The sequence below is a fragment of the Scomber scombrus genome, chromosome 4 (genome assembly GCF_963691925.1).
Source record: "Scomber scombrus chromosome 4, fScoSco1.1, whole genome shotgun sequence".
In the NCBI taxonomy this organism is placed as follows: Eukaryota; Metazoa; Chordata; class Actinopteri; order Scombriformes; family Scombridae; genus Scomber; species Scomber scombrus.
This window is the reverse complement of record NC_084973.1, coordinates 3,596,105-3,614,225: the sequence shown is the minus strand read 5'-3', so window position 1 is coordinate 3,614,225 and position 18,121 is coordinate 3,596,105. Positions and strand designations below refer to the sequence as shown.

The 18,121-nt window shown below is 38.3% G+C and overlaps 1 protein-coding gene across 1 annotated transcript in view; it reads left to right on the top strand.

The window, feature by feature from the left end:
- zgc:162952 (PKc_LIMK_like_unk domain-containing protein) overlaps window positions 1-10,392 on the top strand; it is a 28,364-nt gene extending 17,972 nt beyond the window's left edge. The window contains exons 5-9 of the mRNA XM_062417218.1: window positions 328-477; window positions 6,320-6,493; window positions 6,760-6,843; window positions 7,691-7,777; window positions 8,948-10,392. Of these exons, the coding sequence (XP_062273202.1) occupies window positions 328-477; window positions 6,320-6,493; window positions 6,760-6,843; window positions 7,691-7,777; window positions 8,948-9,052 (600 nt within the window). The 3' untranslated portion in view covers window positions 9,053-10,392. The remainder of the gene's footprint in view (window positions 1-327; window positions 478-6,319; window positions 6,494-6,759; window positions 6,844-7,690; window positions 7,778-8,947) is intronic.
- The last annotated feature ends 7,729 nt before the right edge of the window (window positions 10,393-18,121 follow it).

Here is an 18,121-nt window from a genome sequence, read left to right as displayed (position 1 = left end):
AGGCTTTGTTCTGAGTGAAAAACAACAGATTACACTGATATGATTTAATAGCGATAATGAAATGCTCAAGAAGCTGAGTCAGGCGTTTATTGTATAACCAGACGTGGACCTGGCAGTAATCTGCAGTGATCTTAAATCAATGGTTTTGTCAGGTGGGGCGAGTCATTGCGTCAGAGTAATAAGGATGACTCGTATATTATAAATGACAGTCTAATATTTGTATATTGTCCAGCTGTGTCCGCCTCTTATTTATATAAGCAATTTAATAAATGTGTTACTTTTTTAAAGATGAAATAATCCAACAATTTTTTATCATCCTAACTCCAGTATGTGAATGGTGGCTGTCTGGAAGAGCTTCTGGTCAGGAAAGACGTTCCCCTGTGCTGGAGAGAGAAAGTAGACCTGGCCTGTGATATAAGCAGAGGGATGATCTACCTGCACTATAAGAACATTTACCACAGAGACCTCAACTCTAAGGTAAGACCCTCAGTCGCTCGATCGCTTTGTCCTTTTGTTCTGTTGCTGCAGCAGTCCAGAACGTGGACCCGCACAAGGGTCATTAAAGTTTCATCTCGTCTCTCATCAGCTGTTATCACTACTGCTATCAGTCTGCCACCACAGAGACCTCACAGGGGACGCACTACAGCCCAACAACTAAAATATAATACCACAGGCAGTGTGTGAAATACTTTGTGACAATCAGGTTACCTGAAACAAAAACAGGTGTACATCAGCCTCTAGATCCAAGTGTCCCAGTAACTGTACAAGAACAAGCTCCTGTTGTTTTGTTTATTTAATTATGTAATTCATTTTTTACTCTGTGATCTAAGGACCATTTAAGTTTTTTCTCTTGAAATAAATAAAGGACTTATATTTGTATACAGAATTACTTCATGTTCACATTTTACATTTTTATTGGACGAATAAAAAAAATGGAGAGGCAGAGCAATATATATTATTACTGTGTTATTATAAAAACAATCACATTGTCGATAGTCATATAAAAAGCAGCCTTACTGTGAGGAGTATAAAATAATTACGCCGATTGTTGAGACCCCACTAAAATGTCTATCATATAATCTATAACATAACAAAACCAAGAGTTTAAAGCTATGCTAACAACTCTTTGAGGCTGTACCTGAGCTAAATGCTAACATCAAAACGCTAACTCAATGTAACATTAGGCTCACAATGATAATGCTAGCATTCTGATATTTAGCAGTTTTAATGTTTTCTATGTTCAACATATTGGTTTAGCGTGTTAGCATGCAAACATTTAGCACTTAACACAAAGTAAAGCTGATGCTCGTGGGAACGTCATTAGATAGATAAAGAGTCATTACAATTCATCCTTTAGGGAACATGAATGTGTGAACCAAATGTCACAACAACCCAAGTAGTAGGAAAAATGGGTCACCAAAGTCATTAAGATTCATCCTAAATGTCAGAAGTGTCCATTTGCTAGTTGTCGACATATTTTAATCTGGACCAAAGTGGTGGACATAATAAAGCCAAGAATCTAAAGCCATGTCATTAATTTGGGGTTGTGTTTTGTTGTCATTTGGCAAAGACTCCTTAGTTTCCATTGCTTCTTTATGTCTAATGAGATTTTTCTCACCATATGGGAGGTTCAGGATCTCCCATCATCGATCACTTTGCCTGAATTAAGTGTCGTCTTTTGTTCAATAAATTCCTAGCAAGAGTTTGATTTGCGCTGCGTTTGCTGTGTTGTCAGATAAATTCTACGGCATCATATCCTATTTACTCTGTGGTTGTTCATTTACACCTTAAAGCAGCAGTGAAATGTCAGAACACTTAAAAAAAACAAATTAGCAACAGATCAACATCAGTTCTAGCTTAATGTCTAGTAGCCAGCTAGTAGCCAGCTAGTAGCTAGCAGTAGTAGTAGTAGTACCTAATGCTTGTAGCGTAACAAGTCACTTTTTTACACGTGCATCACCTTTAACTCCCCACCTGTCTTTTTGGTTTTCTTTTCTTTAAAAAAAAAAGATCATTTGTGGTGTAAATGAAGCAACAAACTTCTCATTGTGGACTTGAAAAGCTTGACAGACAGGGTTTACGAGGACCCAGGATTCCAGGCCCTGCTTTTTTTTTTTACCACAAATGTAATTTGTGGTTTGTTTGTTCTCTCTTTAACTACCAAATGTTTCTGTGTTGTTGAATAGAAAAACCAAATGAGTACCAGAGTGCACACAATCACAGTAAAATAAGGAAAATGCAAGTACTCTGCTTCTCTACAGGGGTTGATTTACACGATTGATCTAAAGTGTGTGGTAAACCTAGACTAGTTTTTAAAATCAAACACAGCGAATGATTTTCAGGCCTTTCTGTATTACATTAAAAACACATTTTACTGACTGAAAATCATGCACTTACGCGTGGGTATGTGTTTGTGTGTGTGCATGTGTGTATGTGTGGAATTGGTCTGTGAACACACTGTGTAGGTGCATGTCTGTCTCTCATTGTTGCTAGGCTTCACAGAAGAAATAGTCAGTAATGCAAAGGGACAAGGCAACATGACAGTCACTATTGTCATGTTAATAGACTGTTGCTAACTACGTGCTGTTGCTACACACGTAACTTGTCCGCACTCACATGCGCAAAGGATTTGTATGAGAAGAGGGGCCACCAGACCTTCTCACCATGCACGTCACCCTGAGGGAACTCGTTCGGCTTTGTCCCGGTTCTCTTTATTCACATGGTTGAACGTAGTTGATTTACGTCACGCTCTGGCTACAGAAATGGGATTGATCCATCCATAATGTGGATCCATGAATGGTTGATAATTGAATGATTGTTGCACTAATCAATCTTTTTCATCAAACAATAGATCAAATAACTGTAATGTGAAAAGTGTTTTCATGTAGTGATGATTATCACCAAGCGCTGCAGAGCTTAATAGCCTCTGTTTTAAGCTTATTGTTCTGGTTTCCTGTCCCCTAAACTCCAGATTAATTACCATCCATTTTTTTTTAAAGCCACTATGTTTATAATTGTTATGCGATTTAGAGCCTGACTGATATGTTATTTTTTTTACACAATATCCTGGTAATTACAGTGTTAGAAAATCTACACTTAAAGTTGCACTAACCAATATTTTTGTGTCAAACATGTGACACTTTTCTACATATTTAGGTTATGGTTTTGGTGTTACAGTCTCACCAACCTTGTTTCCATTATCAGCAGACAGCTGTTTTAAGTTAAAAAAAAAAAAAAAGAAAGAAAAAAAATCGCTTTTACCTGCCCAATATCAAACTGCAGATGAGGGAGTTTAACATGCAGTAGGTGAAAGCCACTTGTTTCTCTCAGAAGTTGGTGTGATGTCTTTAGCTAGCACTGTGACGTATTTCCCAGTGAAACAGAATACATAAAAAGGTGCACGTCACAAGAATCAAACATTTGATTGGATCCCTAAAATGTGGGCGGGGTTTAGCAAATACAGGTGATAAAACTGTGGAGAGAAACAAAGCTGTAAAGGACTTCTCTCATCAGGAAGATGAGAAAATAATTAGACCTCAACCACATTCTATGTAACACATGCTTCTTTCTATGATCCTGCTCTGTAGCCACTACGACCCACTAGTGGTTGATTGTGGTCTGAGCAGTCGTAACATCACTGAGTCCAAGATGAGTCATTAAACATTTAAAAATGTTTTACAGGAAGGGAAGGCTTATGATGTAAAACTACATAATCACATATTGTAATGATAACTGAACAATTTACCCAGGGACACAGGATTAAAACTGGGAAAATGTATTATTTATTAACATCTTCATAAGGTGATATGTCAAATGCAGTGAATGCTGCCTTATGTTTGTTGTCTGCTAGACCTTTATTTCTTGTCCCCCGGGTAACATTTTGTGCTCTGTATTTGAACATAAATCTACTGTGGCTGCTGTGTGAGTAAAATGAATTATAGTAGCTTACAATGTAATTGGCTCACTAATCTCATTTGTTCTGGCACAGCAAGCCATTCATCCATCCTTACACTACGAGTATTTGCTTCAAGCAGTGTATGGCCAGAGTGTTACGCTAATATCTTTACCAACAGCAACGTAAAAAATGAAGGTCTGTAGAACAATGGAAGTTATTAGATTATAGGGGAAAGATAAACACAACATCCAAGTTGCACCTAATATATTTCAATTCAATTAAAGCTGACAAATATAACTTCCTGTGTCCACTATGTGGTGCAAGAAAACATGCACTAAATGTACATTATGCTTCTGCTTATTAGATGTAGGCCACACACTTAAAAAGTGCAGTGTGTAGAAGTTATACAATTCATAAGTTTTAATTAGTGTAATATCACCTGAAATTAAGATTTGTTGTGTTTTCGTTACCTTAGAATGAGCCCTTTATATCTATACAGGAAGTGGGTCCTCTGCAAGGTAATGTTTGGAGCAGATTGGATTGGAATTCCAGTGGTTACAATAACTTTCGGTCTCATGGAGAAACATGCAAATTGACCGTCATGCAAGGGTGTTCCACAAAAACTCCAAATTTAACATCGCCTATAGATGTCACCAACCAAGTTTGAAGTTGTTTGGTCAATTCACTAGGACGAGTTTGCTAAAGTACAACACCTGTAAATGGCAAAAACTGAGCATAAATTGCACAATAACTTCAAAATGGCTGACTTCCTGTTGGGCTTACGGTATGACTCCATGAGGCTTTTTGTCCAGATTTGGTATATCATTCATCTACATCAAACTTTAGTTAGGGCCTTGACTTTTAAAGTTGTTAGGGGGGCAGGGGGTGCTATTGAGCCAACTTGGCACACTAAAGCCAAAGACTCATATCACATTTCTAGTTTCACCATTTCAGATGCATGTGCAAAGTTTCATCAGTTTTTGAGCACCTCAAAAACATGTTTGGACTCGGCAAAGAAAAATCATAATAATCCCCTGAAATACAAAAGGGCCTGCACAGCCCTAACTAGTCATTTTATGTAATATCTGGGTTTGTGTGTGGTGCAGTAAGGCATGTTCTGATGAAGTATGACAAAATGGTTTCAATGATCGTCACTCTGTAATCATTGCAATGCAAACACACGCCTATGTTAGCAAACATCTGATCAAAAAAGTAGGAACATGTACTGTTTCTCTTTTGAATACTGTGTCAAAGATGTATCCTGGCCATAAACATTTTGGGGAGTGTTTTACTCTTTAAATTTGGGTGAGGAAAGTTTGGCTGGGATTAAGTCATCCGTAGCAAATCCAGTTAAGTGGCTGAACATGAGAAACTTCTGAGGCCAAAGTTAAAGGACGTCCAAAAGCTAAATTACATTCCAAAGCCCCCTGAACCAATGCAGCCATTGTGAATACGCCTCAGTAACCCCGCAAGTTAACTTGAATGACAGTGTATGCTCTCAGAGAAGTTGAGGCCCCATTTAATTAGTGCTTACAAACTGCTTTTTTTTCTCTTCTCTCTCCGTATCCACTAACGCTTTCCATTTTTGTTCCCCACACTGTTGCTTTCCTTGGCAGAGAGATTAGGGGGCCAGGCTAAATTTAGAGGTGATGTCTGAGATTGAAGTTTTTTCCCAGGAGAGCCTCGTAATGACAGGCTACTGGAAGGAAAAGGCTCCTCGTGCAATGGATGCCAGATGCTGAAGATGTCACATCCACACACACCCAGTCACTCATACACCCTTAAAGACACCAAAACTGAAACCTGTGCACACGAAAGACAGAAAAAAAGTGATTTATACACATGTATGAACATCACACACACCTCAGGCCAGGCGATGTAGTTATGCAACCACAGCTCTGAGCTCTCTGCACTCCCCCGCTGTCTGCTTCTGCCTCACACCTCCAACTGTACAACCTCGGTTCGCCTTTTTCCACATAAAGTATGAACTTTTTATTAAAAATCTGATATCAAGTGCGGCCTGCCTCTGATGTGATGCAGCCTCCTCTGTAGCACACATGCTGCCAAACCGAGTCTCTGTTGTGCGCTGAGTCTCTTCACATGTGGGGGTGAATTATTTAGTGTGCTGGAAAGGTGCTGACAGCAGATCCTATTGAGCCCATTGATAAGCGGAGAGACCGGAGAGAGACTGTTTGTCTGGAAGCTGGTGTTCCAGAGTACACATGCTTACTCAGTGGAAGCACATTCAAAGATCAAGACTTTTTAAAAGTCAAGATAAAGCTGACACTAACAAACTGTTGATGATTGCAGCCAATTCAAATACCGGTCCTACACTGCACTCTGCTGGCAGAATGTTGCATTACAGTTGTATTAACCTGTGAAATGAATATTCATCTCTTGTCTCCCCTGTTTGTGTTTCTCCAGAACTGTCTGATAAGAGTGACGTCTCGAGGGCGGGAGGCCCTGGTGACAGATTTCGGCCTGGCCAGGGAAGTGGTGGAGCTGCCAGTTAAAGACCCTGGCAGGAAGCTGTCACTGGTGGGCTCTGCCTTTTGGATGGCCCCTGAAATGCTCCGTGGAGAGCCATACGACCGCAAGGTAATTGATCTACTCCTTTTTGTTGTATTGAAGGTACTACCATGTAAAAGCTACCATGTAAAAGAATGGCTGTAAAACTTACAATGTTTAAAATTCTATATAAAAGTGTATGGTCAGTATGTTTTTACACATTCAATGTCCAATACATGATGTCTGGATACAACATGGCTCCAGGTGGAATGTCTTCACTAGCAAAAAGTAAGAATCTGTCAGAGATATAACACAGATTATTGTATCTTATATTGTTACTGGTTTACTTGTTCCAGGTGGATGTTTTCTCCTTTGGCATTGTGCTGTGTGAAATCTTGGCCAGGATCCCTGCTGACCCAGAGATACTACCCAGAACACAGGTAGAGCTCAATTAGCAACCCGCAATGTGACATGTAGTATAAAAGTGCTTTGAGTGGTCGGAAGAATAGAAAAGGGCTATATAAGTACAGTCCATTTACCATTACCATATGAGAGAGAGAGATTTTTAGGGCCACTAATAATTATTTTTGGATGGAAACTCAAGCTCTAACTCAAGTATTACATTTACAATGATGAATGACATAGAACCAGCAAATATTTGGATTTTTTTCTTTCTTAAAAACTGCTTTTGATCAATTTTCTTTCAGTTGACTAATCGATTAATCATTTCAGCACTGGCTGATATTGCCTCAATTTGTTTGATTATATTTATTTATTGTAATAATCGATGTGGTAGTTTTCTAGGGGACTTAAAGGAATAATTTTTCATTCAGGGAAATGAACTCTTATTTGCTTTCCTGCTCTGAGTAAAATGAGCCGAATACCAATCTCATCTCTCTCTGTGGTAACAATTTTCTCATTTCAGTCTCAGCAAGAAAGTAAAAAAGCATATTTCCCCAAATGTCAAACTGTTGCTTTAATCCTTGATTTAAGTACATGGAAATTATAACATGTATGAATATTAAATGCCAGTATAAATCAGCCCTTAGCAGGTTTTAATTTTAAGTATTGGCATACAAACACTTATGTATCATGTATGAGCAATACACGTGTCATGTGAATAGCAGCATATGTCGTCCATTCCAAGGTGTGAAACAGAAACAAATCTTCATTGTTGAAGTTTCAGCATGTGTATGTGTTGAATGTGACGCATCCTCTGTAAAACGTGTAATGTTACTCTACATAGTGTGCTGTCCTGTAGTGATTGTTGACATTAATGTATTTCAGGACTATGGACTGGATGTGAAAGCATTCAAGGAGCTAGTGAATGACTGTCCTGACCGTCTCCTGGAGTTAGCAACCAACTGCTGTATGGTAGGTCAATAAAAGACTTAAATGCACAATATATAATATTGTCTTTTGGGGTCTCTCAATCAAAATAACAACAAAAAAATGGAGTTTAATATGTTGTAAAGTAGCATGGGATCATGGGAGTTGTTGTCTTCATTATTAAACAACCACCATTACCGTCAGTTTCTCCTGGTTAGGATTACTTCAGTGTTCATCGTTCAGGAGGTTTTACTGGCAGCAAAATTATCCACAGAGGTCTCCTTCCCTCCAAAACAAACAGACCCTGTGATTAATACCAGTCCAAACACTGATTATTAATGTGAAACTGTTTTATTCAGTGTCTCTCACATGCTGTTCTGTGGACGCGGGACATCTGGAGGGGCTGTAAGCCGAGCTGCCACTAACATTTGCTCGGCTCGTTTCTCTTATAAGTTAAAAATGACCAAGATTTAAAAAGTGAATTGTAAAAATGTGGTTAAAACTGGATAAAAAGTCAATTTATGACATTTTCTGGCACACAATCATAACACTGATACATGATATGAACAAATCAATAACTAATATATAAACTATATGTAATACATTACGTGATGTTTCAAACTAAAACAATTAAGGGTCTGTCCACCTATTTCCATATTAACACTAATGCTTTAGATACTGTGGACATACTGTACACTGACAAGTCTGTACGTATTCAAAAGATTACTAGTGCTGGGAAGTAATTAAGAACATTTACTGAGCTACTGTGTTTAAAGGTGCAGTATGTAAAATGTAGTGACATCTAGTGGTATAGTTGTAGATTGCAACTAATTCAATATACCCATCCACTCATCCACTCACCCCCTCATCTCCCTTCCAAGTGTGTAAAAGAACCAATGATGACTGTGAAACTTGCTGAAAATGCAAAAGACCCTCTCTAGAGTCAGTGTGGCAGTACAATATGGTAGACTCCATGGAAGAGGACCCTGCTCTCTATTTAGATAAAAAGGGCTCATTCTAAGCTTATGAAAACACAGCAATTTTTATTTTCATGGCATTATACATTAAGTAAAAGATGCTTAAGAATATCATAATTCATTTCTGCCTAGTCCATCCTGTTAGATTCCACTAAATTGTACACGCTGCACCTTTAAATGCAATTTTGCTTTCATACTCCACTATATTCAAGACTTTTTCTCTTTCTGCTTTCCCAAGTTGGAGTCCTTCAGACGGCCAGCGTTCACAGAGTTGCTGGATGAGTTAGGAGAGGTTGCTGAGAGTCTGGAGCTGCCGGCAAAATCTGATCTGACTACGAGCTGAGTGGTCCAGGGGTCTGGGATTTGTCACTATGTGGACAGGATGCTGAACCTGAACAGAAAGAAAAACCCTGAATATTTCAGCCCTCTGTGGCATCACTCTCCTCTACTGCACATTGCACAATGATGGTTGACCTAGTCTTAACTGAGGTGGTGCAGATGTACTAGATGTGTTTTTCGGAGAGCAGCAGACACTCTGCTGACTTCTCATGGACACTTTTGCTTTGACACATTTGTGTACATATAAATAGAGGTTTTGACTGATAGGAGTGATATACAGTATGTTCTGTTTTATTGCCGCACGTCTTACTGGGACTGAAAGGTCTTATCCTTTCTTCCTTCCTCGGTTCCTTCTCTTCTTTGTGAGTGGTTTGTTTCGTAACCAACGATACAGATGATCCAGTCTGTTGATGTATATTTTGCCTCTTCTGCAGTATCTGCTTACTCATCTCCTTTGTGATTCAGGTCGGCCTCCGCGGGCCTGGACTCAACTCAGTGCCTCTCCGACAGGAAATTGTGTTTGTTCACTGAGCGAGAATAGTCTGCCCTCTACTGGGACTTAAACAAGTTTATAAGACATCACTTCAAACAAGATGGGACTCAAAGCTAAACCACTTCAGGATGCAGCCTGTGGATACAAGCAACAAATGCAGGGCTGACAAATCAGGAGCTGAAGAGATTTTTAGTTTTGAAGAGCTGAACTTCATGATTGAGACAGAAACCACAAACAAGCCATTGTTAACCCCCCCTAATTTGCTCTGTGCAGGTTCATTCCTATTCAAAGTCGTAATTCATGTTGGTGACAGTTTAAGCTATTTATTATTTCCATAAAGGCCTTTATTTTTTATTCAATGTAATGACTTTGCATTTATTTGAGTCCTCTGGTTGGTTTTGCTCAAAGGTACCACACATTTCTCAACAATTACGTCACAAAATAATGGTTGTTTTGCATAATTTCATGTTCACATCTCATTTTGCTTTGTAGTTGTCATATTTCGTTGTTATTTGTTTGAGTTACTTTGACCTGAAAATGTGCGTGTACAAATTTCAAGCTTTTCTCTCTTTTCTTTTCACCTTTTAAAAAAAATTACTGACACCTTTTTGAGACTGAAGGAGTACATATTGTGTTGAGTTTACCAGTATTTACCACTTTCTGGTCTCACAATGATTTTTCAGGCAGCTACAATACAAAAGGAACTGTCACAAAGCCAAATTTGGCTTCTAAATAAATGAAAGTAAATCAAATTTGAATTGAAAAACAGATTCACTGAGGAGAAGAAGGTCTGAAAAGGCAAAAGATAATCTGTAACTTTAGTCTTCTCCATTCAAGGATGGTCATCTGCTCTGAGTGACTGTACAAATACTGCAATCAGAGTACTTCTCAGAGTTCGCTGTGTCAGTTTTCACATTCCGTCACAGAAAACTAATTGAACCATTTTCATTGCAATTTTCTTTAATCTACTTAAATAAAAAATTTGAAAAATTAAGTTTCTGTCCCATTTTATATAAAACCTGTGTGTATTTTATTGTGAGTTCAATCTGACCAGACAGGATCTGCACTGGAAGACCACCAATGTTGAGTAATGCATTTTGAATGGAAACAGAGGGGTCGCTAACGAGGATAACTCAGGGGACCCAGAACTGGACAGGGGCCCTAAACAATTATAGAAAAGGAATTGTAGAAAAAACATATGCATTTAAGCATCTTTCTCAGTAAATTCTGTTAATATCAGTAAGAGTTAGTGTTGGTATAGGGGTTGCACGGGTCTACTTGAACGCCTGGGTTTAGCTGTTGTCAGGAGACCCAACGTTTCAAGCTGTGTCAAAAGCATGTCCAGTCACAAAATCTCAAAAATGTCATTCTTTTTATATAATTAATCTGCTTATTCCTTGCTGTGTCCATATCAGAGATAAACTGAATTTAGCATTCCATTAAAACATTACATGCTGTTTGTATAATCTCTAATGTCACCTTTTTATGGGAGCACTCCTCATTGCCACTGGGTGGAAACTCGCTATTGCTGCTATGAATGGAAAGAGCTGCAGTGCTGGTAGTAAAACAAACTAATGCCTTATCATTTAAAATCAACATACCACACCCTCGCAAGTGGTCTGTGGATGTTGAGATATGGCCACAAATTCTTGACACATACAGATGATGAATTAAAGGAAAAAACAACAGCAGCAGTGCTCCTTGATATAGATTTGAAGAAGTGTGTGGAACTTTACTGAAAGTATGAAGAAAAAACTTGTGTTGTACTATTCTTCTAAAAGGTGTTTATGAGCATCACTTTCATACTCATCGAACTATTCAATAATACCTCATGCCCTGTATGGAAGCATCCACATTCATTATGTTTCTCCACCCATTTTATCTTCAATTTGTCATCCACCTTAATTTCTTTCTTTCTATATCTATACAAATGGGTGACAAATATACTATATGTACTATAGATAGTACCAATATAAGGCTTGACACCAAGTAAATTATGTTATTCCAAGCCAAACATCACTTAACATGCAAGGATAATGCACCAATTTCATATTGCATTCTTATAAGTTTCTCAGACTTATGATGGATCGTTCAAAAAAGCTTATATGTTGTTTATGTTACGCTAGTAGCAGCTAATGTAGCCTGGACTTGTTAGCCTCCAGCAGAGATGAAGAGTGGGCTGCAGATGATGGTAGCCTCACTTCTTTCTAACTCCACATGACACATTTTTTCACCTGAGGAAATGTATCAGATTTATCACAGATGAAAACACTTTTTCCATGTAGTAGTCCTCCCCAACACCTGTAAACATACTTTAACGTGTAAAGTTCAGAGTTCCTGCCAAAGTATGACAAATGATGCAGTAATTAGCACAGTATATACAGTATGTGCAGTAGATTCGGCTTATTTCTGCTCGACAAATCATGTCATGTATTCATGGGAACACCTGCTGAACACTGGAGCACTATTTTCTTTCAGAAGCCAGACTCCATCCATCATGTCTAAAGGTACCACTGCGCCTTCTGGCTCTGGCCTCAGCTGTACCGTTGAGAAGTAGCAACAACACTTTCAAAATCTTTTTTTTTTTTTTTTTTAAAGAAAAATAAGAACTATAGAGAACTTGTCCAGTTTTGACCATGTTCAAAGAAAGCAGGCATCTCTTTGGATGACATGATTATGTCAGTTTTATATAAGACTGAATTACAAGTGTAGCTAGCTGTACCTTTAGCTAAACTAGCTGTTTAGTCAAGCAATCAAATTTCAAAAGGATTATGATCACAGCACTTTTTAATGTCTTTGAGAAATCAGTGGTTAAATCAAAGCTACTAAACTTGTCATAATTTACTAAGCAAAATACGCAAAGAAGATACAGACCAAAAGGTGGTTTTTACATAATCAGACCCAACTGAGACAGGTTTGTTTCAGTTCAACACAAAAAGAGGAGGAGGATGATTTCTGTGTTAAAGATGTTAAATACTGTATGTGAAGATCCCTCAGGGTGAAAAAATATATTTCATTTTCTCATATTCCATTATAAAATGGAAGTCATCCAACGACCCAACTGTGACTGTAAAGATTTATGAGAATAATTTGCATCCGTCAAATTGAACAAAATCTTCCCTCTGTTACTCTTGTAATGTTATATCATCCATCTGTGATCTCTAGTTCATTTCAGGACTGATTTTGTGGTGAAGCTGGAATTCTGTTTTCTCACATCACAGTGTGAAAGAAACCTGGCTCTACAACAGACGGCTGTATATTTGCCAAACAGAGCAGCCATTAGGGATAAACACTATTAACTCTTTGTTATGGGCTATCACAAACAGCAGTGATCTCTGGAGAGTTTTCTCATCCCCAATAAACCATTCCCTGAAGGAAACTGCTTGCTGTAGCTTCAAACTGATCTTGATGAGTCACCTATATCAGGAACAACTGGGGCCTTTAACTAAGATGTGATGTAAAATAGCACCTGTCTTGCCAAAATCCTCCTGATGGTTAAAGAGAACTCATAAATACAGCCTCCAAGTCTCTTCTCCCAGCACCTGCACAGCATGTGCAGTTTAAAACACCAGAAAACACTTTTTAAAAGGGTGACTTTGAAGACTTTTTACAACCTTGGTTAATGATGCTAGCAGTCAGCAGCATTTTTTGGTCAGTAATTCCGTCATTTTGGTCCATACACTGATATATCTCCTCTGACTTTTCCTTTAGCGCTACCATGACATTGACATCTGTTGGTTTAATTGAAATGTCTCAACAACTGTTGGACTGACCGTTGCGAAATTTGGGGGACACATTCATGGTTTCCAGAGGATAACTTGTCATCTGCTCTACCAAAAAAGTCATTTTCTCTATTCTTCCAGTACTTTGATTTAATGATCTGTAAAACTGACATTATCAGACATCCCAACCTGCAAAAAATAATTTGAGGGAGGTTGGGGGGTTGGGGCTGGGGCTGGGGGTTGGGGTTTACACTTGTGGCACTTTTCCACTACACAGTTCCAGCACGACTCGACTCGACTCAGTTTTTTTTGCGTTTCCACTAGGGATAGTACCTGGTACCTGGTCCTTTTTTAGTACCTGCTCTGGTGAGGTTCCAAGCGAGCCGAGCCGATACTAAATGTGACGTCAACAGACTGCCGGCCACTGATTGGTCAGAAGAGTTGTCGCTGGAAGAGTCATGAGCCGTCCCACACAAGAATCAAACCCGGCATTTTTAAATACCGGCAGCAGCGTTACAACCATAGTTACAGCCATACGGCTCAATTTTCTTGCTTTGTGTGAGACAGAAAGCCTCATACAGCAGCAAGTACACCACTGCCTCAGTGTCCTCCATCATTTATGTGTTTTGTGTCGCGTATAAAACGAAGTCACAGCAGCCGTGCTATGACGACCCCGCCCACGTTGAGTAGGTACTTTTTTGTAATGGAAAAGGTCTGTTCTGGAACCGTACCGAGACGAGTCGAGCAGTGCTAGAACCTGATTATTTGAGAATGTAATCTCACCATAGGGGCCATTTCATAGCAGTTCTTTTTGTCCATTAGAGAAAACAACACATGGTTTCAGGCTATCACAGATTATCACACAGGTTTTAAATAAAAGTTAGGATCTAACAAACATCTGTTGCTGTGGCTGCAGGCAAACAGCTTTCATGAGTGGTTACTGGGCCTTTTAGTACCTTCCTGGGAGCTGTTGACCATGTTAATTACACGTCTTTGAAGCAAACCTTGTTAGCATAATCATGGTGGATACACAATGGAAACATTTCCAATTAATGGACCAAAGCGAGGCATCACCTTTGAGCTATTATCAAACACCTAGTCGTTCTGATTTTCTCCAGCCCCTCAAGACTGTCCAGCCTCCCACACACACACACACACACACACACACACACACACCATACTTGTTTTTAGCACTTACCTGACATAAAGGCACAGCACGGATACATCAAAAGTTCATGAAAGATTCAGAGGTTCCTTTCAGTATTTTCACAACATGCTCCTTCTGTACTCCACTTCTCCAACAAACATCAGAATATAAAGAATAGGCTTGATGAGGATGAATTATGCAGACGTTGATCTGTTTTTCTGTGTGGCGTGTTTTGTCTGATGAGGAGGATGATAGGCTGAGTGGCTCTCTGGCTGTGTAAGGTCAGGCAGGGTAAGAAGAGAAGAAGAGTTGCACGTGTTATATATATATATAATCTCTGGATCATCGGTGTTGTTATGTTACCTGATCAGTTTGCTTCCCAAAATAATATGATATTTTCAAAAACGTGGCATGATCATCACTGCAATTGCATTTTGGGTCACTTTAGGAAAAGTCATCAAGGGGGGTTTTTACAGCTGTCAAATGTCAAAACAGGTAACATTTGATCTGAATAGTATTTAAGAGTTAAGAATGGAAATGTTCCATTGAATCCAATGACTTAATTAAATGACTGATTATATATGAAGAGGATGAAGATGAGGTTTAGTTGTGTATCATGGACAGTGGGGCGGATAATGGATTATATGAATCTTACTACTATTTTTCGGACATGAAATGTTTATTTATATTCCATATTGAGAATCTGTTGTATTTGTCCATTGTTCATTTTATTGGCTTATTTTAGTTTTATTTCTACTTATATATATTTTTGTGTTTGAAAATGTTTTATTCCATTCAATTCAATTAAAAGGGCACAGAGGTACAATAAGAAACTATTAAAAAGCCTTTAAAATCAGGGTCCAAAAGTAATAAAACATTAATGGAAGAGCAAGGTGCGGGTGCTGCTGTGCATCATTTTATGTGTCTCCTGGTAGTACTGAGCTGAGCTTTTTGCAGTGGGTTTAAAAATGTTCTTAAACCAGTTCCTTTTAGCATGTGAGGCATTGAATCTATGACCTGTGAAAAAGCTTCCAGGAACAGTGGAGGAGGTGAGATGAGCCCTTCAGGATCTTATTTTCCACTTTACTGACTCTCCTTCAGACAGCAGTGAGCCAGCGGAGGTTGTTGCTGTCCAAAAAATGTGCAGACTTACTCAGAATCTGGAAATAAAGCTTTTCGAGTGTGTTTAAGTCAATAAATGTGGTCATCTGGATAAACAGGTCTGTTATAGGGAGTGTATTTGTAAAAGTAGACATTAAGAAATCTTATTTTTTGAGATGATAGTGAGCTCAGGTTGACCTGGGGAAAAGTATAAAATGCCACAAGCTCATTGGTGTCTCTCTGAATTATATTTGTATTATATTTGATTATGTGGGAAGTGTGAGATACAAACAAAGTGCAATCTGTAGTACTGTTCTCCCAGCATCCTTTACATGTTGCCTTTTTTTGGGTCGTAATTTGTGCTCCTCATTTTTCACTGCAATGTGTACACCAAATAGCTCTTTGTGATATTAAACTTTTAAATAAAAGTGTGTAAGAACTCGTGCTATGCAGCAAACAAAAGGTTAAGTTTAAGTGCTGCTCCCAAAGCTTCCAAAGATATCAAATGCTGCACGTCTGACTTTCTGTAAAATATGTATACTGACATATAAGATATTATTTGATGGCGTGGTCATAAAAGAACATGGAGTCTTGGGTTTGAATATGTCACTCCGTATACATTATATAGCTTTAAGAAATATGACACAGACAGGCTAACATTCTGCCTTTATGTCTCATTGAACTAATAAAATAATACATTAACCTGTCACGTGATCATTTACATGATATATATTAACTGTAAATCCAATAAGAAATTCAACCAAGCTGCTCATTAAAGCTAATTAAGTGGAGAAATGGGAATCATGAGGGGTTTAAGATACACCACTACCCTAAACCAAGGTTACAACACTGCATACTCTGTGCTGCTGTCAGACATTACACTGACTGTCCACTGGGTGGAAGTGTTTCCTCAACCAAAGACTCTTTCTACTACTTATTCCAAATGTCAGTCATCAGTACACTAGCTTTATACAAACACTGAATGGCAGGGAATAGAGGAACTTCCTCCACCGCTCTATCATTCTATAACCAATATGGTTATAGCATAATGCTTTAACATATGTCTTTAGCAGTGCTTTGTGTTTGTATTTTCATTGTCAATCTGTGGTACCAAAAAAAAAAAATCACTGTGGTCAAGATATCAGAAAGGGTTCAGAAAGGAAAGAGAAGCCACATTGTGTTGTGGTACTCTATCAAAGACACAAATCCATGTGTCTTGTTGCTGATCTTTAGATTTTTGGTACACTTTTGTCTTTTGGTTTTAATGAGGAGAATCCCATCTTGTAAGAGCACTTTGAATTTCAATGAGCTCTGAGCATCAAACTTTATGTAATGCTCTAAAACAGGAAGTCTTACTGACTTGTAGTAAAACAGCAGATTTCCTATTAGTGGCAATTAATGTTTATGGTTATCAAACAAATACCTCCAAATGAGTGCAGTTATATTTTACTAGTAACATGCTAGAGTACATCTTGACAGAGTGGCAATAAATCAAAGCTGTGCCAATTCATATTTTTTATATTAAAAATGGGTCTAAAGCCCATCAGCTCTGTGGTGAATTTTAGCCTCTTTCAGTCGTTTTGGTTTTAGAGTTAGCAACCATCAGTCTCAGCGCTATCATCACTACCTGCCCCATCAGCAAACAGCACATAGACACAGTTAGTGATGAGGTGATGAACACAGTGGGGCATTTAACTGCAAAGGATCCAGATATTTTCCTGAGAAGTTTTTGGAGACCAACAAAGCTCAAAAATGAGAGGGAAAATATATTTGTCATATGACCTTTAATCTTAAAATAGCTATTTTTATGTCAATGCACTGGGAAGCAGTTTCCATCTGAGCTCAGCCTCCCATAGACTGTAACATACATGATAAACAATATGCTATAAATACAATTTTTGTTACATGTTAAATATATAAAAGAATTAGTGGATCTCAGTGCTGCATTCAACACAATTGACTACAACATATTACTAGACCAACTAGAAAAGTGTGGGATTTTCTGGCACAGTCCTTTGAATCCTATTTTAAGGTCAGGGACTACTTTGTGTCTATAGATAATAACCTGAAGAGTTCTCCAAGGCTCCATTCTGAGGCCTTTTCTTTTCAACATCTACATATTTCCACTGGCTCAGATTATGGAAAACAACAAGATATGTTACCATAATTATGCAGATGGAACACACATTTACATAACCATATCACCAGGGAACAATGATCCACTAAAAGCACTGAATAAGTGCATTAGACAAATCAGTTATTGGATGTGCCAGAATGTCCTTCAATTAAACAAAGACAAAAATGAAGTCAATGTTTTTGGAGCCAAGGAAGAACAATTAAAGTCAGCCCTCAGCTTCAGTCAGTAATATTAAAAGCCACAAATCAAGCCAGAGATCTTGGTGTAGTCATGAACTCAGACCTGAATTTTAACAGCCACATTAAGACAATTACAAAGTCACCCTGTCATCACCTGAAAAATATATAAAAGGATTAAAGGACTGGGAAGCCGGATTTGGAAAAACTTGTCCATGCATCTATCTTTAGTAGACTTGACTTCTATAACGATGTCTTTACAGGTCTCCCTAAGAAATAGATCAGACAGCTGCATTT